Source organism: Lepisma saccharinum, chromosome 2 (genome assembly GCF_977018435.1).
Source record: "Lepisma saccharinum chromosome 2, izLepSacc3.1, whole genome shotgun sequence".
Taxonomy (NCBI): domain Eukaryota; kingdom Metazoa; phylum Arthropoda; class Insecta; order Zygentoma; family Lepismatidae; genus Lepisma; species Lepisma saccharinum.
The window spans coordinates 48693156-48720229 of NC_139230.1; the positions used below are offsets into that span (position 1 = coordinate 48693156).

Consider the following 27074-nt stretch of genomic DNA (forward strand, 5'->3'; position numbering starts at 1 on the left):
CGAAGCGTCCTATGAGGCCAGGAGGCCGGGCCTACCCACGCCATTACTCTTTTAAAGGTGTATTTACTTATTTCGTCAAAACACATGTAATACAATGGAAAAGTTTGGAATTTTCATTTATGATAATTACAAAAAAATTCTAACCCTGTCCAGTATACGAACTTTCCACGGAGTGAGGCACATTTGCTGGGGTCTCTTCTCTTTACATTCCGTCGTACGGTCGTATATGTGGGAAGCCTAATCTTTCGAGTACTGTACGTATGCTTATAACGTGCTCCTGAGGCCGGCCTCGCGGTGTTACCCATTAGGACGAACAGAATATCAGCAACACTGCATTTCCGCCAGGGTTGGAAATTTATGGTGTACCGGCATTTTTTGTAAACATTAGCCTGTGTTCGTGCAGAGATATTTCTATTTCATTGTACATTCTCCATATTTTGTACGAAACTTAGGTTTTCCTTCCTTTCATCGACAAGTGTAAGTGAAATTGAAAATTACGGAGTACTGTAGTTCTGACTTCGTTTTCTAGTCAGAGTGCTGATGGTCTTGCCCAACACCGTAGCTTAGACAGAAAGTCTAAAGAACTTATATGTGTAAAGTAAGTCTTCTTACCAAATTATGTAAATTAAAATGCTAGCTACGCCTTATATTTACAAAGTAGTTTTACTTTCACTGGAAATAGAATAATTTATTTTTATCGTGAACGGGGATTCCCTCGCTCCTGAGCAGGACGCTACAAGGGAGCTTGGCTCGGAGCGCGAGGTTCGTGGCGGTAGAACTTTGTTTGTGATTCGTGTCTTGTGCAGCGATCAGATTTATGCAAGAAGTGCCGGGATGAAATGCAAGAACAATCGAGTTCTTAATTGAGTGAAGATGTAATCATCGGTAAGGTAGGACCCACTTTTGGTCTTTCATGTTTCCTTCTTATAACAATCATTTCTAAAATGTTTTCAACTATATTTTCCTTTGGAAGTAGTAGTGGCAAGTGACAGCAAAATATCAAAAAAATATATTAAAAGTTGTTGAAACGTTATTTAATGCGTTAACACTGTCGTCGAATAGATATTACAAGCAGACATTTTTTATGCAGCCGACACAAGCGAAGAGGTAGGCAGTTTCGTTTACCCTGAAGGAATAACAAGAGAAGAGGGCAGTCAATGAGAGTACAATGCAAGGGAAGACCTTTTTTGGGTTTAGGACAGAGTGTTGTGTTATGGGGTTATTGCGCGGGCCATGTCTGTTTCAGGTCTGGCGGAACAAGCCAGTGTTGTCACATTGGATTGGCAGAAAAGAGCTGAATTGCGCCTAAAAATTGGAATTCTATTCTCTCAAGCAACTAGATTTATTATAACCTGTTTATATGTTACATAGTAACCTGTCGTGTTGCCGGGTCCCAAACAAGGATCCTATGTTCTATTATCACGTAAAGGTGTCTACTAACACAAGGGGTAGAACAAACTAGGATGCGAAGTATACACACTGAATGAGAGAGGTCACCTTTACTTATGTTTTTTTCCCGTGGTGGTCATCCTAACACGTTACGAAGCCAGGTGACCTAATTGTGGTCATGCCAATGTTTCCTGATCATCTTTAATTCATTCTCCATACATTCTCATCGTCACGATTAACATAGAGCAGAACAAATGAGACGAAAATATTCAAAATTTAAATTATGTTTACTTGCACATACAGGTGTCAGAAATTAATTTATCTAGAAAGCCAAGACTGGAATTAACTACAACCATTCCTTTAGTTAGACAACAGATAACAATGGTGTTTTCCTCGGTGCGAGGAAGTCTTGCTAAAAGAAACTAAGTTGGCAGCAGTAGAACGTACCAAACTGACAGTCGCTGGAAGTGCGGAATTCTGTCGTCTGCTCCGGGCACAAACGTCAGACTAACCCGAAAATTATGGGGAGGGGGTTCTACCCTTTTCACCTCAATTGCAAAATAAATTTAGAAAAAAAGTAATGAAGAATTGACAACAGGGCTCCAGCACTATTCGTTGGATTTTCGCGATGTCTCATGATTGGTAGTTCTTTCTGGATGTGTGTGTATAAATCAGGGGTTTAAAAAATAGAAACAAATAAAAAGAAAACCGAAATGAACAAAATCTAGATCGATGACATCTGGTGGGCGGGAGGAGAACGTCTAAGACATAATTATCGTACTGATGGCCGGTAACAACACTTTTGAAAACGTCACGCCACTGGCAAGTAAAGAAGTGGCCTGGAGAGACATTGAACCACTCTCCATGACATAGCCCCCCTCCCTTTCTTTTTACATATATAAGCAACTAATGGAAATTATTGCACTTTTTTGCCTACCCTGCTAGGAAATCTACGCTTCGCCACTGTTTGTCAGTTACTTTAAGCGGCTGATAATTACAAGTAAGACTGGTACAAGGTCATTGCAAGAACTCCATAACTTAAAATTGGAGCAATGCTTTTTGAGGAAATGGTGCTGTTTTGGTGAAAAATGCCTTGTATGTTCTCTCTGGGGAAAAAAAGCATGCAGGTGCCCATGTCAACAGTTCTGCTTACTTGGGTAATACCTTCCAGTGGAGCACTATTTTTCGTTGAATACTAAAAAAATTGCTGGTGTTAATTTGCTGTATTTCGTATTTAAGTAGCATGCTTAAATGCAATTCAAGATTCTCTATTCAATTCTCTTATGAATAGAAAACTTAATAATAGCAAACTGTAATCAAGATAATTACTTGTCTAATTTCAGAATAATGAGAAAATCACATTGGTGGTCGCCAGGAAGAAGTTAAACCGACGAAACAATTCCCTTACACAAAGTCAAAAGGACTTGAAAGAACTTCCATCATACCAAGGTCAAATAAAATCAGCACCAGAAGCTTTAGGAACACAACAACATGTCACAAACATAGCTCCAACCAAGAATAAATCAACAGAGCAGAATGGAACAAATGGTTCACAGCAGACGGATATTTCACAGACATGGCAAGAGAAGCTTCAGCAATGTTCTCCAGATAAAAATATGAACACATCTAAGCCAGTTTTTCAAGATAAGAACCTCTCCAGTGATTCTTCGGAGCAAGTATCATCCATCATATCATCTGATAGTTCTGACAGCAAGCCATCTCCAAATATTAACAAGAGGCCACAGTCGTCTAGGAAGTCTTCCAAAGAAACAGTGGATGAAATGGCTGTCACGTTAAGGAAAAATTTGAGAATGGAAGGTATACAGCTCCAACAGAAAACTGTAACTATTCACAAGGTAAGATCTTTTCATAATTTCCATACTAAATGAGAGAACTTTATAGAAAGGCTGGTTATCATAGTTTCTCTTGTGGTTTACAATGTTTATTCTCTGACTTAACTTCAAATTTCAATCAGAATTTTGAGTTTATTATGTTTATCAGGTCCCACAAAAAGTTGTATACTGTTGGGAACAATTCTATTGAATCACACAATATCTACTGTGACGGAGTTTTCCTTGATCATGACCACAGCTTATAGGTCTGCTATCAGTTGCTCTTACAACAAGGAAGCAGTTGTAAATTCAGTACTTTAACTGATTTGTAGATAATTAGTATTTTTATATATGTATGATGTCTATTGATAGATTTATTAAATATTAGTAAACCATTAAATTTCAGTAGATTTTAAGGTTTACAGAATTTTAAAAAGAAGAAAACTAAATTGTACAAGAACGGAGGAATAAAATAATTAAATATGTTGTAAATTAATTACAATGTGCCGAATTAAAACTTGTAACCTGGGAGTGATCATCATCTAAGCTACCAAGATTGACACCTTCTATTTTTTTAATCTGCTGCTGTTTCTTTAAAAATTGGTACCTCATATTATCAGGTTCCAGTCTAGCCTAACACAGTCGTGCGGTCCACAGGACCTCTAAGAAAGAAAGGAATATAACTATAGCAGGACATATTTTAAATTATGTGAATTTAATCATATTGTATGCTTTGCTATTCACTGAACACAAGTACATAGTTTTGAGAGCGAAACATTATTTTTTAACTTCTCAAAGAAAGTATTTAGTTTATATTGCGAGTTTAAGGAAAACAAATTCACTAAGCCAAAATATATCTTAACTGAGTATTTACTCACAGCTGATCAACGTGAATTTAGTCCTGAGTTATTGTTTAACATTCATTCTTCAAAACCACGGGTCCCTATATTCAGTATATGCCACAAATAAAAAATCTGCCATTCTCTTGTCTATTGATCATAATAAATCGTCGGTGATTTCAACTCCCAAACACGGTCGTGACGTCCGCAGGACCGCAGTATATAAATAGAACACCATAGAAGCAGATAATGGAAAATTTACCTTCACGCTTTCAGAGCACACTGAAGTTGAGGAAGGTACTGAAAGATAGGTAGCCTCAAGGACAAAACTAATGGCGGGGTAAGAAGGAAAAGGAACGCTCCGGTTCGTGGGACGTCACAACTGTAGTTGAGGGTTAAACAATTTTACACTGTCTATATGTACCAAATTTAAGGCCACCATTATTAAATTGTGTAGTAGGATTAATACTTATAGTTTACTTTAAAGGATCCAAATGAAAATTTGGGAATGAGAATTGGAGGTGGATTAGGAAGCAATGAAGGAGATATACCAATCTACATTGCTAACATCCATCCTCAAGGATGTGTTGGACAGACTCAGCAAATTTGGGTAAGTTCTGTAAAACAATAATAGATAGTGTATGAACGAAACATTGTTTTTTGCTTGGGGGTTGCCATCCTATGCTGGATTAACGTACAAACGAAGTGGATATGCTACTACATAGCAAGAATGTTCCCTCTCCTTTTGATGTGATGCATATATAATGATGATAATTTATTGTTATTATTATGTACAATGGGAAAGCTGTGGTCGTCTAGTCAGTATGAAGTCTGATTGCCACTTGGGAGACCCGGGTTCGATTCCAATCTAAGGCCAAAATTTTCCCCGCCTTTTCCCCAAGTAAAGTGGCTCTGGGGTTCACCCAACCTAGAATACCTGAGTAGGTGGGGTAAGGAGACTGGAGAATGGTACTGATCACATCATCTTCAGATATGGCAGAGATGAAGAATGTGTGGGGCCCTACCTGCACATACCCTTCCTTATATTTACCTTCATGGCATGATGCAATGTACACAGGGAACTTCACCTTACTTTACTTTTGTTACGGACAATAAACATACTAAAATAATATATAAACTTCAAATAAAGTTTCATTTCATAATTCATCATTATAATCCCTATCTTGAGCAATCAGATATTCTACTGAATTATATTTTTATTCCTTTTATAGCATTTTTTCAACACTTACGTTAGTCTTGATGCCTATAATTTCTTGCTCTACAAAAACGTTTCCTGATTTTATTGGCCAACATTTAAATTTACTGACTATTTGTTCGTGTTTGATAGCTGTGAAAACTGATAATTATATGTTTTTCTTTTTCTATGGCCCAAATCAAACTTGAACTTTGCTGAATGTTGATTCCACACTCTGTACCCTTTGATTGCTCCTTTCATGTTTATAGTGTATAGTTTCACTTTTGCATCTTCTCACACTTCATCTCCCTATCTACTTAAATGCATGCTGAAAGGCCTTCCTTACAGCCTTACCTGCAATATAAGTTTTTGGACACTATGTTCTTTCATTCACAAAACATGGCCTGGCTGCTGAAGTCTTCTGACCTCAATGTCATTAACTATTGTTAATAGTACGTGTTATAAAACACGTACTATTTTTCCATGCATCTACTTATTATTAAAATATAATATAATTTATTTTGTGGCATTACTTTCAAATGTGATAGCATTTTATTGAAAATATTTAACAATGATAAATTAACCTCAAATAGTTTTCCAGGAAGCATTATCCCTAAAGTTATTGTTTCTTTTTCAGAAAGGAGACATTTTGCTAAGTGTGAATGGTACAAGCTTAATTGGATTAACTCATGCACAAGCTGTAGCTACATTAAAGGCAACAGTAGAGAGCTCGGAAGTTATTCTTGGAGTTCTAGAAGGCCCAGAAACATCCTTGGGGTGTCTAAACTTTATTCCGTCATGGCTATATTGGCAAAAATTACCAAGGTGACAACTAATGCTGAGTGTTTACTGTATTATTATTGATGAAGAACAGTGATCAAATAATTTTGAAGAAACTAGTGCAGCACTGAAATTTTACATAAAATGCAAATTTTAATGTGACCTGTTGCATAGAACAGGTTAATAAGTTCATTGTTTGAATCTATTAACTCGCATATTTACCTGTAATAGGTTCCAATAATATTGAATGATATCAATGATAAACAAAAAGCAACAAATAATTTATTGAATTTTCGTAAAAAATTTGCTGTATTCTAAGTTTAGAAAATTGGTTAATGCTGGATGCAGTATTACAATTTACTTAAGTTAGTTTACTATAAAATATTTTAAATAGTTTACTATAAATATTTATCAAATAATAATGACATTTTTTAAAAATCTTTGACTACTCAAGTCAAATGTCACTTCAAGAAGTATATTATGTCTGATTTTACAGTAGAAAATCCAGTGAATATATACATTTAAACAACTAATCATGCATTACTTCCCTTTCTTTTTTTAAAACTGAAAAGGTTCATCAGCTCAAGTACATTTAGAAAATGTAGTGACCTACTAAACATTCCTTCACATTTAAATTGTCATTTATTCAGCACATACATTGAAAAATGAAGATTACTACTAAATACCCTGTGCATCCTTTTTGCTGGAATCATGAAAAAATATGTGCTGTATAACACTGAAATCCTTGAATGCATTGAGTCAAGCATTATGTGATTATGGTAAATGAATGTGTTAACAATGGCGAAAGGAAATATGAAGAAGATAAAACCTGCATTGGAAGACAAAACTTGCATTATTTCCTATATTACCCAAAAGTAGAAACTTAAAGAATTGTTGTTATAACTGTAGCAAGAATGATATATATGAAGACGTACACACAGGAGAGCATCAGCATTAATATTATGACGATGATTTTGATTTTTGTGTATGGAGAGAAGAAACATGTCTAAAGACTACAGTGTACAAAATTTTGCATAAATGACACTGTTCAATAATAAAAAAGGACATGAACCTTACATTAAATGATAAAAAATATACTAGAAGCCTGTTTAAACATGTAATACAATATTTTGTATGTGAATGTAGGAAGAACATTAGCATTTTTAAAAAAATGAACAGGTGACAGGGAATAATGCCTTACATATGCAATGAAGTAAATATTTTGATAGAAATGTCTCAATATTGTTTATTTTTCTAATAATATTGAGAAGTACCATCAAAGATATGATAATATACAGCAATTTAACTGTGCAACTTAAGAACATCATGATAAAGTGTGCCAGGGACCAAAAAGCAATTTGTTATATACATCAACTGGTTAGCTATTCACTGCCGATTTGTTTGTGACTAAATAAATATATTTTTATGTGATTCATAGCTGTGATAATAGATCATCTCAAATCTGCGGAGGTCGTGATTTCATGAAGGCTCATTTTAAGGCACACCTACATAGCTATATAAAGTGTTTCAAATAAAGTGGCTTAACATTGGTTTGGAATATAATTGAAAAATATTTGGGAAATGCTGCTTGAATTGTTATGTCATGTAAATAACAACTGATAGTACCTATATAAATAAGAACCTGTAATTGACATTGATTGCAAAGTAGAAACACCATCTAAGAGGTAAACAGTGGTGCCTGCTCAAAAGAATATTCTGAATTACGTACAAATATTAACAATTTATTTGAAAACAAGCTCATGTGAAGCAAATTATAATGGAAATTATGCACACATATCAGTTTAGAAATGAAACTTGCACAGAAATAGATACATCATGGACAATTAATCTTACGTTAATTTGTTTGAAAGTGCATCAAGAATTTTTGACTCGACGAACTTCAAGGCAGAGGAAATATATAGGATGGAAAAGCAAATTACAAATAAGCTTGTTTCAAAACTACTACTTGTATTTGGTAAGTACATTATAGTAGACAATAAGGAATGTCTTAATTCATACATTGCTGGCAAAATGTTAGAATTAATATTTTTGGGATTGTTCTAGTGGTTGAAACATGAACTTACCAGATAATGCATTTTATGTAGAGTTCATGCAGCACTAGCTTATCATCAAACTTTGTTTATCACATGGTTTTCACAATATGTGTCTGTGTGTATGAAAATTCCTCTGGCAGGAATTTTTATCTACATGGAAGAAAAAATTAAGAATAATAGGTATGTACAACAAGAATGGAAAAGGGATCAACTTGGAATTAAGACATATTAGAATCCTGAATAAATAAATGTAGCATCTGGATGAGACCATTTGTCATGTTTGTTGCATTTTTGGACATTTAATGTTGCTTTCTACATTTTTAGGTTAATTGTAGGATTGAGATGATGATGATCAGATGAAACAGATGGAAGAAAACACATACCATGAACTTACTATGATGCAAATCCAGTACCTTCAAAATTGTGATTGAGAGTTAAATTTATAATGCCTCCAGCAGAGGCACATTTGTTGTTAATATAACATTTTTCTCCATGTGAGGTGGGCCTCTCCCCTGGCGCAGTGGTAGCGTCATTGCCTTGTAATCAAGGGATCCCGGGTTCGATACCCGGTGGAGGCACAAGTGGTTCGGATCCCACTTTAAACTGTAGGTCCAGTCCCGATTAGCCTTACTGTGCATAAAGTGGACTTAAAACACCAACTCTCCATGTGAGGTATTAATTTAATTGCATAAACAGTGCAAGTCACCAAAAATATTGAATACATTTTTAGTATTTAAATTGCAGCAATTATCTGTTGTATTTTTGAGCTCATAATTTAAAGGAATGATGAGATTATATTTTCTTATTTGAAGGCATCATTGTTCATTTCATCTTCTTGGTTTATATAATATGACAAATTAAATGTTCAACTCACAAGCTTGAATTCAAAGGTTCTTTGTTCTATTTCAAACCAGGACATCATTATTTTTTTTATATATTTCATCAAATTATAACATTGTGAGACAAGAAATTATTAATTACCTATTTTATTTTGGCATTGTCTGGATATTAGACCTAGCAAGCACATAAATGTGCTCGTTTTTTCTTCCCCTCAGATGTAGATTTTTGAATATATATTTACAATACTATTTCAAAATCCTTCTCCTAATGCTTTTGGAGCTTAACTAGTGGGATTAAACATCTCATGACAGAATGTAAACTTCATGTGTAAAATTTCCCCCAAACTTTTAAAGAATAACTATAAATTTCATTATATTTATGGTATAAAATGTGAAAAAAAACACAATTGTGCCAGATATTCACTCATCTTGTGTGTAAAATAGAATTCTCTCCCTGAAAATATAATAATATTAAACTGCCAATAAAATAATAGTATATTAAAAGTTCATTAAAATGAATGTTATTTTATTATTATCTCTATTATTAGATCTTATATCAATGGCAAATTTGCAATATTTGTGATGTTCTTGATTGACAGGATTTTTTTGTTGCACCATAATTTCATGAAAGTTCTTGCACTGGCATGTTTTGTACATATTTGATTTGAAAATGGTGTCAGAATAAGAAATTAGATAAAAATAGAGTTTTTTGTTATGTGGAATAAACTAAAGCCAATATCTTTAAGTTCATTTAATTACGTAGGAATTTGCACTTTTTTCTCATGTCATTGATAATGACTGCAGAGTCACAATAGAAGTTGTCGTTTATTAGAGAGTTCAACTTAACTGTTGAACTCTGTAATAATGAATGTATTATGAGTGGTTGGCATGGCACCACATGAGCCAACAGTTACAATGGAGAGAGCTCATCAGAAGAGGAGTTTATAGTAGTGGTTGGGGAGGAAAGGAAACAAAAGGAACAGAAAAGTCACAAAGAAAGCACAGATACTGGGTGCATGATATACAGTAGTTACGAAGACAAGAGAATATGGTGAACTTGGGTCAGAAGTGTCCCTCAAAGCTTCTATAAAAAGCTCCTCCTCATTCTGTCCGCTCATTTTTTCTCACATCAACACAAAACCACTGCACCAGCATTTTAGGTAGTAGTGACCATTCAGGATGACTGCCCAGGACCAGTTAAAATTCTCACGGAGGCAACATTACCACTATGCCATCAGGTAGGCCCTATTAGGTACATGGAAATTACTTTGTAAGAAGTAGTGCGATATGTTACTTGAAATAATTGAAAATAGTGTTACAAATGCAAGATTTAACTGTTGTTAACAAGTGATGTATTACTTTCGCAGGTGCCTTCAGTTTCCTAAAATGGTAGTCTTGCATCGAAGTCCTGGAGCAAGTCTGGGATTCAGCATAGTTGGAGGAGAAGATCCTGTAAGAGGGCCAGAACCAATCCACATTCTTTTTGTTGTACAAGATTCACCAGCAGCTAAGGATGGAAAACTCAAGTGAGTAGTATATTATAGAGTGCACTAATAGACAAAAACTCAGACACACACGTGCAGTTTGAACATTCAGAATATAAATTAATAAATATACAGAATGTTTCCTTGTGTATTCTAACTTGGTGGTGCATTAGCCCTTTGAAAGCAGGCTTTCTGGATGATGCATTATTATAAACACATGAACTACTATTGCTATTTCTTGGTCATAGAGTTGGCTCCATTTATTGATTAGCTCTCCAATTGTCTGGTCCCAATATTTGAGTCCTCGCCACATACTGAAGCATCCAAACCAATTATAAATTAAGCCTGATTCAAAATAGTTAGGTAAAAATTCTCCCAAATGTCTTCATTTTCCTAAATTTTGACCTTGAAAATAGAGCTGAACCCCAAACCTAATTGACTTGAATGCTATTTCCCATGCAATCGCGCAATTAAAAAATGATAGGAAGTTTCAGTTCATCGGCCTGTGCATCAGATATTCAACCAGATTAATCTAACATTGAAAAACACACTGAAATTCCTAAGTTGTGTACTGGTAAACAACCTTGTATCTTGTACATCTTATTCTGGCTAGTCTGCCAAAAACTAATATAAATTATTGGAATTTTAAGATGTGTTGTAATGATTCTATAACAACAGCAATGTTTTCCTCATTGTACCCTTTGATACTTTCTATGAACAGGTCAACTGAGAATTTAAGGTTTCTGAAAACCTCGGGAAAGAATCCCCTCCTAACAAGTTTTTAATATTTGATTTTTTTCTATCATAGGAAAGCAGCTATCTTGAAAATATGGCCACTACCGACAATGGGTTAGGGTAATGAATCATCTTTGAGGGACAATCAAACATTCTTTGTTCATCAGGAATGCCAGACCTCTAAAAATCTGGCATGGAATTGGTGTTATTTAAAATTTTGAAATTCCATTGCAATGGCACAGCCATCATCTTGAAACCTGGTGGATATGGTGAAACATCTTGAAACATGGCTGATATCGAATTTTGGTGGATACTTTAAGAGTGTACGGGTCAGGTCCATACCAGGGAAGGGGGCCAGATCCATAGGCAGATCTAGATTTTCTTTTCTGGGGAGCACAAGCATGCATGTGCTGTAATACTGTTACATATATACACACATTTTATATCACACATATTAATGCTATATAATTTTTTGTTGACTTCTGTATGTCAATATTAATGTACTATATCAATTTTTTCTAATTTCGATACTACATATCCTTGAAGCATAGGCGCCGACTCCATGGGGCTTGGGTGTTAACGATATGGGGCAGAGCCCCCCTAATAATTTTGCTTAAGAGGATCTAATGTATTATTTTGCTTCTCTTGTAAAGTTTATCTGAATTGTGCCACATGAACTTAACTTTAAATACACATTTGAAATTTTGTAGACCATCAATTTGGGGGGCTGAGACCGCTAAACCATCAACCTTGGGAGGGCTATGACCAGAGACAGCAAAACACATGACTTATTACTATATACGTACTAAGTATGTAATTGAGTATTGTTAAAAGTTTTACTAAAAAGAGTTTCAAAAGACGATGTGCATGAACTAGGGTAGTGGATGGGACGTTTGGGCTACAAATGGCTCTAGCATGACATTCAGAATGAGATCATTGATATATTAGGGAGATCTGTTTTGCGCTCTGTGGTAGCAGATATTAAAAGTAGGGAATATTTTGCTATTATGGTTGACGAAACTTGTGACATATCCATCCGTGGACAATTAGCTAATATTCTGCATTAGAACTATGAATAAAATTTTTGAGGAATTCATGGGCTTTTATGAGATTCCGAACACTGAGACCAAAACTTAAAAAAGGGAGAGAGTGAGTCATTCATTAATTTATTTCAGTGATCAGAGCCCCCCAATAATTTTGACAAGTCGGCGCCCCTGCCTTGAAGAATGGCATTTTCTAACCTATATGTATGCAACCACATGACAAAAAATTGAGATTGACATTGACATTTACTTCTGTCAGGGAGCAAAAATAACTGTTGTATGATACGGTTGTGATTTATAATATTTACTTCGATTGTCGAAACAAAGGAGTATATTTTTCATCAGAATCACTGAAAATTTCAAACGGCCATATCTTCGTTACTACTGAAGATAAAGAAAATATTTACACTCAGGATAGACTATAGGAAGCTGTGCAGTGTAAATATCTCTTACAAAACTTACAAGTTCTTTTTCCATGCAAATGCATCAAATAGTCTACGATAAGCAACATATGTATGTATGTGCAGTTCACACACATTTTGAAAAATGAAAGTCTCAGGTTTTGAATGCTTTTAAAAATTTTCCTGTGTTATGAATTACTTTCTCACTCCTAGCACAGTTTCCCTGACTTCTCCAGGTACTCCAGGATTTTCAGGTCAGTGGGAAGCCTGTAAGTGAATTATTTGAAAGGAATGGGTAAGAAAAGTGACTACACACTCACTGGCAGTATCTCTGCTGGCATAATATTATTTCCATGGTGTATTTTCACTTTTAAATTCTTATCTGACAGTAAAAATAAATGCCAGTGGAAACCAAGAAGCTATTGAAAGGGACTTCATACGTATAGGATGGAAAATGTCATTTGAACAGCTCTCAACAAGCAAAACGTTAGCAAGAAAATTTGTTCACCTTGATGTCCTCCACACACTGAGAAACTTGTCGGAGTTGAACATATACACATATATGTTCAATACAATTACAAATAGAAAAGAAGGAAAATTACAGTAAAATAAATTCCGATTGACACAATCTCTTAAATAATATTCTACTTAATTTCCTGAATGTTTTGGAAAATTAACGATATCTGCTAAATATACTTCAGGCAAATTTTTTACAAAAAATCTAGCAACTCTTGTGCTGTGAAGTAGATTCTCCTATTTACATTATATTCATTAACCCTAAGCTATTCTGTGACTGGTGGGATAGACATCAGTTGCAGAAAAGCTCTTAGGTTTGAGAAAGATGACAAAGTTTATTATCCTCCTGCTCAGTGGTAGCGAAAAGGGACCACAGACTTGCGGTGCAGGTGGAGAGCTAAAATGTTGCATAATGTAAAGAATTTTAAAAATTCCCCTTTGTGAAAATGAATGTAAAATATTAATGACACTGTAATCGTTGAAACCATTCATTAATCAAGAGGTTCCTATTTGTTTTTGTCAAGCATCAAACAACTGTTTTTGACTCATAAAGAAATTCAATCCAATTTTAACAATGTACACAGTAGTCCACAGAATACCCTACATAACCAGTATAATGTCTAGAGTGACGCACTTTGTAGCAAGCACTGTCTAAGATAGATTCAGAAATGAATAAAGTCGGGATGTGAAATATAAGAAATGGACTGTCCCGACTAAATCGAGACATAGCCTTGCATCAATGGTTATGAAACTAAAATTACCAAATATTGTAAACTGCATACTGCTGGAGCCTGCCTGTCTCTACAAACAACTCATTCATTCTGCAAGAACAAAATTGAAATTCTTGCAAAATCTGAAAAATCGTCAACGTTATTTTCGTAGGTTTTTATAGGTTCACATTAAAATATTTCATACCTCAAGGGGGTACGGGCCTGGTAAGGATTACTCTTAGAATATACCAGTTATTATCCTCCCCTTATATACAATACACCCTGGAAATGCATAGAGGCCAACAGAGCACCTATCTGAATGCAGGGTTGTTAAAGGTGCAGGCATTTTAAATAAATTCAATTCTGGTCCAGAAGAGAAAATCAGGAAGCATAAATGGGTTCTGGACCGTAAAGAACCTTTTTATCTGTAAAGTATTTCAATTCGGTCCAAGAACCTTTTTACCAGATCAATATAAATACAGTCCAGGAACCATTTTTTAAGACTGAATTCGAATTCGGTCCAGGAACCTTTTTTCCGGCTCAATTTAAATAAGGTCCAGGAACCTTTTTTCAATGAAACAATACGCAACTTGGACTGAATTTAAATTGTGCGAGAAGAAAGGTTCCGGTCCTGTAGCGGAACTCAATAGAACCCATTAGAATTTATGGGTCCCTGTCTGAATGTTCTCATCTTAGTCCATGAGCTTCATCAAATTCTGATGCAGATGTGTGGGTTCAATCTTCAAAGAGGTATCTCAAGGTGAGAAAGGCATTGTTAGTGAGTTCCTCTGATCGAGAAAATAGCAACTAATAGTCCAGAGTAAGTGACTCAGCTCATAAAATGTATGGAATTTCAATCCTCATATGTTACTTTCTTGTTGATAAGGTGTTTATCCCTGCATTTTAAAGATACAACACTTTTCTTTAAATTTGGGCCTCACCGATGGCGCAGTGGTAGTGCCGTCGCCTTGTAATCAAGGGGTCCTGGTTTCGATACCCGGTGGAGGCACATAGTGGTTCGGAGCGCACTTTAAACATGTAGGTCCAGTCGCGATTAGCCTTACTGTGCATAAAGTGGACTTAAAACAACAACTCAAACAAACTTTCTTTAAATTTGTGATCCTTATGCAATATTTATTTGTTAATAAAGGAATGGGCCTCCCTGATGGCGTAGTGGTAATGTCATTGCCCTGTAATCAAAGGTCCCTGGGTTTGATACCCAGTTGGGTCACATAGCGGTTTGGATCCTACTTTAAACTGTAGGTTCAGTCCCAATTAGCCTATCTGTGCCTAAAGTGGACTTAAAAACAAAAACTCAAAACTCAAAAAAAGGAATGTGTTAACCATATGAAGTAACAAATGTAAATAACCTAAGTGCTGATGCACCAGGAACTACGTCTAATCAATCAGACCAGCAGAATACCCCTGGATTTGAAGAGACTAATCCACTAAGTAGCCAATAAACAATTCACTTAGATTTAAAGTGCTTTATTATTATTATTATTATTATTATTATTATTATTATACAAGGAAAGTCTGCAACTTCCAAACAGGGTAGGCCTAATAGTTTCTGAATTCTGAATGGATAATAAATTAGAGCCGCAGTAGCTCAGTTGGTAGAGCATCTGACTACCACACAGAAGACCCAGGTTTGAATCCCAGGGCAGGAGATTTTCCAATCATTTCCCTTTTCTGCGCAGCTCTGAGGCCCACCCAGCCTCGTATCAATGGATACCTGGGGCCAACCCTGAGGGGTAAAGGCGGCCAGGCATGACCAAGATCAAGAATATGTGGAGCTCTAACCACATAACCTCATATGCCTTCATGGCATGTGTGCACATGCACAGGGGTACCTTTACCTTATGGATAATAAATTGCAGAATCTATAAAACGTAAATTCACCAAAATGCATGGGATGAGTCATCCTATTTTGAACATCTAGAGGCCCACTAGTGGCAGGTACCTCAAAAATTTCAAATAACTTTTAAAGAAACATTTCTTGATTTGGTCCATGGTTTTTGAATGGATGCCCAAAAACTATTTAATGGTTTCAATGAGTCTCTAATGTAGTAACAGGTTAATATTTTCAAAACTGAGAGCAAATCATTAAAATCTTGTATGCCATCATTTGAAAACCTGTAGTGTGGGTCAAATGGTAGCATTATAAAAGCCCATACAAATTCAGTTTTAGTCTCCTATTCAAATATTTTTACCATTTCCATATTCTTTTAAGAATTGTTGTACTCTGTATGTAATACATTTTATTTCTTTTCTTTCATCAAGGTGTGGAGATCGCTTGCTTGCAGTTGATGGCCATACACTAGAGAATGTAAAACACTCAACTGCAGTAGCCATGCTGAAACAGACAAGTACAAAAGTTACACTCGAAGTAGTTTCATGGCTTGGGACAGAGCTGTAAAAACTACAAATCAGTTGATTTGCTGTGAATAAAATGTAACTGGATTAAAAATTACGATGAATTAATATAAATGGACTGTTCGTTAACAAATATTTTGGACATTAATAAGTATAAAACTTTAAGAAATCATAATTTCATGAAAATAAGCACCCATGTGCCAATCTCCATTGTGGTACCACTTTCATAGAAGTGCCGTTATTTGTAAAGTGACACCAAAGTGGGAAAATTATTCTTAAAAGTCAATGTACAGAAACTTCAGATCTACTATAAGAAAAAGCATGAGTTTCATAAGTAGTCCAGGGTATTTTGATAGGTCAGTAGACAGGTTTCAAAATTTCTAACTCAAGCTTCCTATGTGAAATAAGTGTCAGATGGCTAAACTGCCATTTATATCAATGTGTGGCACACTTTATTATTTAAATGTTCTGCTTTGTTGTGTGTAACAAATCAACCTATTGTAACATGATTAATTTTTTCTTTCATAAACATTACATATTTAATAATTTCAATTCACTAGATAGAAAAGTATACAATTATTTCAATACACATGTAATTTGTGGTACAGTTATAGCATGGTATTCAATCAGTCCTAAAACTTACTCTAAATGATTTAAAACAAAATATTATATTAAGTTGAATTACTTTCTTAGGACTATTTTAATTACCAAGGTTTTTTGGTATGTTTGTTCCATTCCTATCAGGTATTGCTTTTTTTAATTGTTTTACGCATTTACGTGGAATGCAATTTTCTCGTATGCTAACAACAATTAAAAATATTTTTTTAAAATAAGTTTGTGTTTCTAAATTGCTGTCTGATACTTGTTTTCAAAAGCATCATCTAAGCTATTTGGCTAAGACAAGGTAATTTTATAAAACTGATCTATTGACTGAAATAAAAATGATTTGAATACTGTAAAAGTGTGTACTCATTTAGATTTAGAAATGGTTGTTTTGTGTGCTTTCCACAAGTATTAGCTTACAGCACTTAACTATTGGCAAATGTAGCTCACAGCACTTAGAAAATTCAGATGTCAGATTTTTTTCAGATTACCATGAAAAACGTTATGCACCACATTGCAAGTTTGTTAGGTTCCACAGCTCCGATTCTGAATAGGTTATACAAAGTCAGTGGTCCTAGGCAGTGAAAGTCAGTAAACAAGCACAGTGTGTGTAAAGCAGCCAGGATGGGGAGTGTTGTTGCAGTGCAGTGTCAATTAATTTTTTTCTGCTGTGTTTCATGTACAAGAGAAAGCTGCAGGTGTGTTATGGCTGACTTATTTTGTTTCAATCAATTTAAACTAGAGTATCAGGAGGGTCCACCACATAAGAACAATATCCATTGTTGATTCAAACAAATTTGACACTGCATTTCAACACTTTCTGTCCTGCTTGCTTGTACGAACTGTGCCTGTTTACTAACCATCTAACCTGTTGGAATCACAGTTGCAGAAACCTATAATAATAAACACTTAGTGTATAGTGCGTAATATATATTTCATCATAGCCTCACCAAACACCACCACTTATTCTCTGAAACCTTGAGAGCCAAGTGGAAAATACCTTCAGGCAATGTCATGGGCATAGTTCGTTAGGGACTAGGGGGGCTAATCCCCTCGCCTGGAGCCTGATAATAACCCCCCAAACACATGTGACATATGCCCAGAATAATTAAGAAAAATTAGAAAATGAATCATGAAACTTGCATGTTACTTAAGGAATGAAGTTCAAATTATGTTTTGATGCACGCAGTATACAACAGAAGGTAGATACAGGGAGTGATTTATTCTCTATAAAAATTGAAGTCCATGCACATTTTATGGACCATTTATTTGTACGGATAAGATTTCAAAGAAAATATATCACTGTTATTTCTCTTGATATTCGAACTTCGAGCACATGGTAAACAATGTGGTTGCATTCAAGCAATAGTTGATTGATTTAGTTGATTTTACTTCGCGTTTTGTGCCTCTTGGCTAATTTGCGAAGATGGGGATGAGTGATGAAATGATGAAATTGATGAATGGACATTCACAAACAACCAAGCCCGACCGGGATTCGAACCCGGGACCCTTGGCGTCGCAGCGCGATGTGCTAACCACTCGGCCACAGGGTCGGGCTCAAGCAATAGTGGCTTGGCATACAGTGTTAGCATATATTAAGTCTTGCAAAAATGATTTCCTACAATTTAGTTTTTCTGAACATGAAAAAGAGTGCTTGAATATAATAGCAGTTTTGATGGGGAAGAAGCATCACAAAAAGTTAAGTTAGTTCCTGTGGATCTGCATTGCATACGGGTCATTTAAAGATGTGCACCTGAATGTCGTGTGAATGTAAATGTGTTTCGATCATGTAGAAGCAATGCAATTGTGCGCACTCACTTTATTAAATTAGTGGAATCACTTCTTTCCAAGACTTTTGTGTACGTTGCGCCCAGGGGTGTCACCAGGGAGGCTCGAGGGGGTGCTTGTGCACCCCTTAATTTTCTTCCGCACCCCCTTCAGTACCCCCTACATTCCACTGAAAACACTTGAAAGAGGTGTCGATATACATACTTTCCTGTACTTGCAGCAGCCCCAATAAAGGTCAGCGGTCTTTTTTTTCCCATCAGTATTGCTGCTAACAATTGTTTCTTCTCTTGTTTATTCAAGTGGTCTGTTTGTGGTTTTCGATAATTGCCTGTGCTTAGTATGAGTTATGTTTTTTTTTCTTTTTCTTTTTTTCATTGTTGATAAGCGGTATATTTTCCTCCTCGCACTGGAGACAAAATTTCAGCTGCTTTCAAGGTATCACCAGTTCGTGCTCAGGAAATTTTTTAATGCGATGCGAGTTGTAACGTGAAGGGTATACCTTTCTTGTTAATACGTTATATGTATTTGTTACACGTAACATGTCTAGCAAACGTACCATTTGAGGCTTTTTCAAAAACTGTTAGGCAGAGGCCCAATGTTCACGAAGAAAGTTTGTTGTTGGGGATAGTGCGGCGGAAGGGATTTTAACGAAGATGAAGTTGCTGTCCACTTTGCATTTTGTCCTGAAGTGACAGACGGAAGGTACATATTATATATTATGAACTATGTATTTTGTACCTCCATTGGTTACATTGAAAAGGTTAAAAAATTGTTGTTTTTAAAGGCAAGGATAATTTCATTTTGTATTTCACTATATAGTGCAAAAAGACTGCAACGTGTATCTGAACGTTGACTATATGACTAGGCTTACCATATTTTTGGGTCCAACCCAGGACATATTCGCGATCAACTCGTTACTGCTGAATTTCATGGCTTTTTACAAAATAAAAATTACTTAAAAGCATTAACATTTTATTGGAACATTAAACTATAAATTGTTCAAGGAAAAATATTAACATTATTTTCTAAAATCAATCAATTAATTTTCAAATGTTTAATTGAATAATACATTTTCTGATGTTTTCCCTGTTCTAGGTAGCATTATCTGTTAGTTGACTCAGTTGTAATTTTCACTAGACATGACTTTTTTCAGAAATGGCTTGTTTGTTTTAATAACATCATAAAATTCACAACATGAAAGTTCTGAATTAATTTTAACATTCATCAAATGTTTAACAGTGTATACTAGAAGTCTACCTCTTTCTGCTGACCAAATATTCCCCATATTTGAAAATACTATCTCAACTGGAGCAGATGTTCCAGGCAAAGACATAGCAAACTCAACCATTTTAGAAATGTTGTTACCTGAAATATCAGTCTTTTGAATATCAATATCGGTAGCTATTTTCATGTTCAGATTCTCAAAACCCCGGACAGCACTAAAAAAACAGGACTGTCCGGGCTAATCCCGGATGAATGGTAAGCCTATATATGACCACTTTCTTGGAGTATAAGACTTAATACATATCATCATGGACGTCCAGGGGGAGGGCAAAAAGGGATGTCAATCTAAAGTTCTATACTTCACACATATAATTTCATTTCAGTCAGTAATTTATGTTAATCAGAGGCGGCGATTAGGGGTGCAGTTGCCTCCCGCTTTTTGCTATCCCCCCACCCCCGCACTATGATAAACCTTATCTAACAAGTAAACTAAACTGTCCTTGCACCCCCCTCCCCCAGTTTTCAAAGATTGCATGCGTGTTCCATGTTTTCTATATTTTCAGCATCGCACCCCCTAAATTTCTTTCTGCACCCCCTTAGCACCCCTAGATGATTAGTCCTGGTGCCGCCGCTGGTTGCACCACATCATGAATATGTATGCAGAAGCATGAGACATAATTAAATTTTCCATTGTGGGAGAGCAGTGCAGTTGAAAGTTGTGTTCAAATCTCCTCATGACGGGTGAATTTTCTGGATCACTTCCAATGATGCTGCTCTAGGAATCTCCGGTATCTCTTGGAGTCTTGGGATAGATTAATTCTTCTGGAGGTAAGGAGAAGCTTATTTGTTTCAAGTAACCCACAGAAAAATGATCATGGAAGGATATGTGCTTATGCTGGTTATATAACAAAAAATCTTAATCATCTTCCAGAGATTGGAAATCAATCAATCTTTGATGTTTTGCTCATACTGTTTGTGAAATTAATTCATAGATTATCATTCCTTTTGATTAAAGAGTTTGTTAATAGTAAAAGTTGAACAGACTTAGACCATTGAATTTCAAGAAGAAATTTAAAGATGCACATGCAAAATTATCTTATAAAACCTGCTTTGAATGTCATAGAAGTCACCTGGCTAGGGTTATATAAAATATCTTTGGTTGAGAATCTTCATTCAAAAGTCTAGTTTTAGAGGATAATTGAATAATACATCACCTAAATTGCAACTATTATATCCTTCACTCCATCAATTATTAGTGCATGTTTAGTGTAAGTATGATTTTTTTAATATATTTTTTAAAGTTAGACCTTATCTTCAGGAGTGTATAATAATTATTTTAACCAAAATTCGATTTTTTAAGCCTACACAGAGATCATGAATAGCAAGCATACCTGTCGCGAATAATTCAATAACTTACAAGGTTATTAATTTTGTAATAGTCTGAAATTCTTTGTTTTCCTGATTCATTTTATTTCTTCAGTATACATTTTCTTAATATTGGAAAGCATAGGCGTAACTTGTGCTTCCCCGATGGCGCAGTAGTAGCGTCGTCGCCATGTAATCAAGGGGTCACGGGTTCGATACCCGGTGGAAGCACATAGTGATTCGGATCCCACTTTAAATTGTAGGTCCAGTCCCAATTAGCCTTACTGTTCATAAAGCGGATTTAAAACACCAACTCAATCAATCATAGGCGTAACTTGGAGGGGGCAAGGGAATTGGGGCACAAATCGCACCCAGGATAGATGTTCATTTTCAGTTGCATAAAATGTTAAACTTTGCACAGTGTATGCCAGTGTATACACGATAGCTGAATGTTTTTTTCTTAAATGAAATGTCTGAAAATTTTGCTAACGTCAGCCATGAGGCAAGACACTATTGAACATAGAAAGGGAGTGAATCGCAAAGAATTCTTCAGGAGCAAAGAAAGAGTACTTAGATAAAACTATTATGTAATTTGTGTAATATCATTAATATTTTCCATTGAACTAATCGTAAGAGCTTCTCACTGCTTGCCTTGCAGCATTATAATTTGTTCATTACCATGAACACAGAATTACCAATTAATACTGTAAGACACTAAAATTATAAAGGTAAAAAAAAGGTAAAGTGCTCCCCTGTGCATAGCACCACGCCATGAAGGCGTATAGGGGGTGTGGGGGTAACGCCCCACACTTTCTTGATCCGGTCGTGAGTGGGGGTGATGTGATCAGCCTGACCGCCTTTACCCCCCAGGGTTTCCCCCAGATACCCATGTTATTCGACGCTGGGTGGGCGCCGGGGCCGCTTCCATCGTTAGAAAGGTTCCCGGATTTGAACCGGCCGGGGATCGAACCCGGGACCTTTAGCATGGTAGTCAGACGCGTTACCGACTGAGCCACCGCGGCCACCCTAAAATTATACCTTCTTTATCCTAAAGAAGAAATGTGTTCCTTAATAAATTTGCAACCATCTATAAAAGTGTGTTTTTGCCTTACTGTGCATAAGGTGGACTTAAAACACAAACTCAGACTCAAATAAAAGTGTGTTATTCCTTTCATAAAAGTAACACTTGATACAAACACAATTTCACTTCTTTTGGATAAGATGGTATGAGAATCACCTATGTTGAACAACTATTTTTTTAACACAATTTCAACTGTATCAGGAACATACAAGAACCATGGAGGAAACCTTCAGAATCCACTTATGGGATCTAGTGACTTCCTTGTGAATTACGTTATACAATCCCAAGACATTTTGTCATTTTTCCATACAATTTCAACTTAAAGCATCAGGATCACATAACTAATGTGATGTGGGAGATGCTCCTAGACTGAATCACGAACAGATTTTGCCATAAATACATCATAGAATACTGGAGGAAGGATATCAGATTTCTTGCAACTAATGTTAACACACGATTCCTACGATACAAGATTTAGATCTTTGTAATTTTTCTATTCTGTCTCCTGGTACCTCAAATAGGCGAAATAAAAGATTGCTTGTTCTGAAGGTTTGTTGTGTAGTCGTCTGCACTGTAGACTATGAAGCTGACGGCCTGAGACCCGAGTAGAAAAGAAACTTTTTTCTTCAAAATTGTACAAAGTCCTTTACGAGAATTAAGCAGAGAAGAAATATCAATATTTGTACCCCTTAAGCTTTTTCATTTTGATCACCATTGCCATTCATAACATCAGCGCCAAGTTTCATGATGCTATGCTTATGTAACTAAAGAAAGATATTGGACACTATAAGACCTCGCACCTGAACTCTCTCAAACCATAGTCAGCTGTGGTAACCACCATTCTACGCTAACAAGTGATGAACACTTTCCACTTGTTAATGAAAGAAGAAACTATGAAGAGAAAATGGAGCTTCCGTTGAGTAAGGAGCAAAGTATATTGAGGGGTATGGTCCATGACACTTACGAGGGACGTTCATTAAAGATTTCCCCTGACCCAGTTCTAGTTAATGTAGAATACTGAAATTTTGCGTGTGTAATGATACATATGTGCATAGGTCATGAGGTAATTTGCAATTCTGAACTCCTCTTAGTTTTTGTCTTACAAATACTAAATTGAGACAAGGTGTAGTGATGGATCCAGTGAAATACCAAGCAGTCGTCAAGTTTCTTTACTTGAGAGGCCGCACACCAAAGGAAACGTTTGATGAGATGAAAGTGACCTATGGAGAGGATGCCCCATCGTATGACGTAGTGAAGCACTGGCATCGTCAGTTCAAGTGTGGTCGGACTTCAGCAGAAACAGCCCCCGTTCTCGGGCAACCCCAGTCAGCCATTGACGAAGACACCATTTGACAAGTGAAAGCCGCCATCTTGGAGGATCGCCGCATAACCGTAAGTCAACTAGCTGAAGATGTGAAGATCAGTGTGGGGTCTGTGGAAGAAATCATCCATGACCATTTACACATGCGGAAGGTGTCTGCCCGATGGGTTCCTCGGCTACTCACACCTTTCCAAATGCAGGAACGAGTCACGTGCTCCCGGGCTAATTTGACCATGTGCCAGGAAAACCAGAAGGAATTTTTTGACCCAAGGTTAAACGTGGGTCCATCACTATGACCCAGAGACCAAGGTCCAGTCAAAGCAATGGAAGCATCCTGACTCACCACCACCAAAGAAGGCCCGTGTTTAACCCTCAGCGGGCAAAGTGATGCTCATGGTTTTTTGGAACCAGCATGGAGTAGTTATGATGGATTTCCTGGCGATGAGTACCACAATTACCAGGACATATTACACTTCACTGCTGCAGAAATTGCGGAAGGCCATCAAAACCAAGAGGCGTGGCATGTTGACCAAAGGCGTCCGCATCCTGCAAGACAACGCTCCAGTTCACAACGCGCATGTTGCCCAGACAGAAGCACGGTCCTGCGAATATGAAATCCTTCCTCATCCCCCATACTCTCCAGACCTCGCACCATCAGACTTTCACCCTTCCCAACCATGAAGTCATTTCTGAAGGGAACGCACTTCCACGACGATGAGACGTTGATTTCTGAGGTCAAGTCATAACCTCTGGAGCAACCTGCAGACTTCTACAAACAAGGTCTCCACGGGTACATAAAGCGATGGGAAAAGTGTGTGGCCATTGGTGGTTCCTATGTAGAGAAGGACTAATGTCTGTACCAATTTTCGTTTATCTCCGTCCATGGGAACTGCTTCAGGGGAAATCTTTAATGAACGTCCCTCGTAAGTGTCTCACACAGGAGACAAATCTGGGTTCAGTACACGGTGGAGGCACATTGCACAGTGGCTCGGATACCACTTTAAACTGCAGGTCCACTTCAGATTAGCATATCGGTGGATAAATTGGAATTTAAAAAATCCAGGCAAGCTAACAATAGGAAAAAGTCGAAATGTCCTGGAAAACAAGCAAGTAATACGAAGTTTGGAGTACGTAGTCCCCTTCAAAGGCATCAGATGGCACTAGTGTAGTGAACGTAAGTTCTTCAGCGGTTATGTGCTCCTGATACCAAAAGTTAAAATCGCTGCTTTTGAGGCAACTCCTCTATAGACAATCATTTTCCGCTCGTTTTCAACGTTTCCTATCAGGAAGACATAAGAACCATGGAGTATACCTTCAGCAATACTTCACTAATACCATCTGGTGACTTCCTATTGAACTACGTGCTATAAACTCCAGACATTTCGTTACTTTTCAATGCAATTTCGACTTTTGGTATCAGGAGCATATAACTGCCTAGGAGTATGCTCTACAGCCACCACGTGGAAGATGCTCCTTCTAGACAGATTTACGAGCAGATATGGCCATAAAATACAGCATAAAATGCAAACAATGCTAACACACAATTGATACCATACAAGCATTCAATCTTAGTTTTCCTCTTAGTCAGTCTCTTGGTACAGTCACGGACACTTCTGGGTTGTAATGATTCCATTGACTTTCAATAGGATCATTCCAACCCAGAACTGTCCGTGACTGTACCTCAAGTAGAAGACACTTACACGATGTGGAGGATAGTGGTGTAGTTCTGCATTGTTTATCGTGAAGCAGGCCGTCCGAAACTCGAGTAGGACGAATGCATTTTTTTTCATTCTACATTTGTACGATGCTTTTAAGTTAAACAAAATATATCCAAAATTTGGACACGTTGAGCATTTTATCTTCGTGAGTGTTTTCTTTCAATTTGTTTCTTTGTCCGCTCATGGAATCGTGATATCAACGCATAGTTTCACGACGTTTAAGTAATTGAAAAAAGTATTACACCAATTGGAGCCTTGCACCACAGTTACGTGTAATAACTACTATGGTACGTTTACAGGTCGGAGAACGTGGCATTCGTTTATGAAAGAAGAAACTCTGTTGTGGAAATGTTTGGTGGACACTTGAAAACATTTAATTCACGTTGGGCAAAAGTAAACTATATTGAGGACATGATCCATGCCACTTATGTGTTTCACGTAGGAAAAAAATGAGCGTTCAATACCCGTGGTAGGCACATTGCACAGTGGTTCGGATCCCACTTTAAACTACAGGACCACTTCAGATTAGCATATTGGTGGATAAATTGGAAGCATTTGTATTTTTTATATTTAGTGTCTCTCTTCTTCCGCTTGAAACTAATCGCGGCAATGATGATAACTGATGATTGCATGAAACGACAAAGGAGAACCCATAAAACTCCCTTAGTGCCATCGACATGAGTGTAAGGAAACTTTCAGACCAATGGGACAAGCGACATGTGATGTTCACACTGATGTGACTAGTGACACAGACACTTCCAGACTGTAAAATAGCATTCATTGCGCATGAGGGTCCAAACAGCGAACCGTTCAGCACACGTTTATATGTCGTATTCGCGTGCTGCTTGTTACTTCGGTCAGAAAGCTCGTTAAAGGAAAAGGAAGGGTACATACTCAACTCAGACGACCGAAGCGACGCGATACAGGGGGAGTTCCCAACGAAGTGACAAGCGACATGATGCCTTCAGTCTATTAAAGCGTTTGCGACTAATTGTGCGAACATCAGATCTAGGCGACACGATAAACTGTGCGTTACAACAACAGATCTAGGCGACACGATAAGCCGCACTTGCCGCTTGCGTGTCGCTCAAACTGGGATATTCCCTCAATAGTTTGCAACGTGTTGCCGTGGTTTGTTGTTAGCGTATGCGCGATGCAATGAGTGTCTTTCTTTGGGGAGATTGCGCACCAAAGCGACAAGCGGCACGCGACACTTATCGCTTGAGAATTTCACCAACCGAACGCTCTCCTGTGCTGCCCGTCAAGCTGCTACGGTGTGAAACGTTGCTCTTGATGGGCTCGTTTCCAAGCGACATTTCGCGTGTCGCTTCGGTCTAAAAGCTGCCTTGGACCGAAGGACTCGTATCGCTTTGGTGTGAAATCGCCTTATCGTTTGTCGCGTGCCGCTTTGGTCTAAAACCTCCTTGAGGAAACGGTGCAGTCAGACCTTGTGTCCCTACTGTTCGAAAGGCTGTATTGATTACCGACTGCTCGCTTCCAAGCGAAACTTGTGGTTTGTCGCCTCGGTATGAAATATCTCTCAGGATACTATTTATATTCTAATAACATAGAAAAATAAATTCTAGTACACAATCCAACACCTGACGCCCGGAGTCGCATTGCGATGTTTCTTCTTGTGTTACGCATGCTATTTATTTATTAATTTTATTTTACTTTTCTTTCCAAATTAATGCCATTTCGTGACTGCAATCACTCCACAAATATAACTGTTTCCATCAATTCACTTACCGCCTTTCAAGACAAACAAATCTACACAATAT

At 36.9% G+C, this 27074-nt stretch overlaps 1 protein-coding gene across 4 annotated transcripts in view; it reads left to right on the forward strand.

The window, feature by feature from the left end:
- Positions 1-17139, forward strand: part of LOC145984022 (ligand of Numb protein X 2-like) — an 881878-nt gene extending 864739 nt beyond the window's left edge. For 3 of the 4 annotated variants that reach the window (XM_083117335.1, XM_083117333.1, XM_083117334.1), the window contains exons 9-13: positions 2733-3245; positions 4536-4670; positions 5893-6080; positions 10296-10454; positions 16101-17139. In XM_083117335.1, the coding sequence (XP_082973461.1) occupies positions 2733-3245; positions 4536-4670; positions 5893-6080; positions 10296-10454; positions 16101-16236 (1131 nt within the window). In that variant the 3' untranslated portion in view covers positions 16237-17139. The remainder of the gene's footprint in view (positions 1-2732; positions 3246-4535; positions 4671-5892; positions 6081-10295; positions 10455-16100) is intronic. The other variant, XM_083117336.1, reaches the window with a different exon arrangement.
- Positions 17140-27074: the final 9935 nt, after the last annotated feature.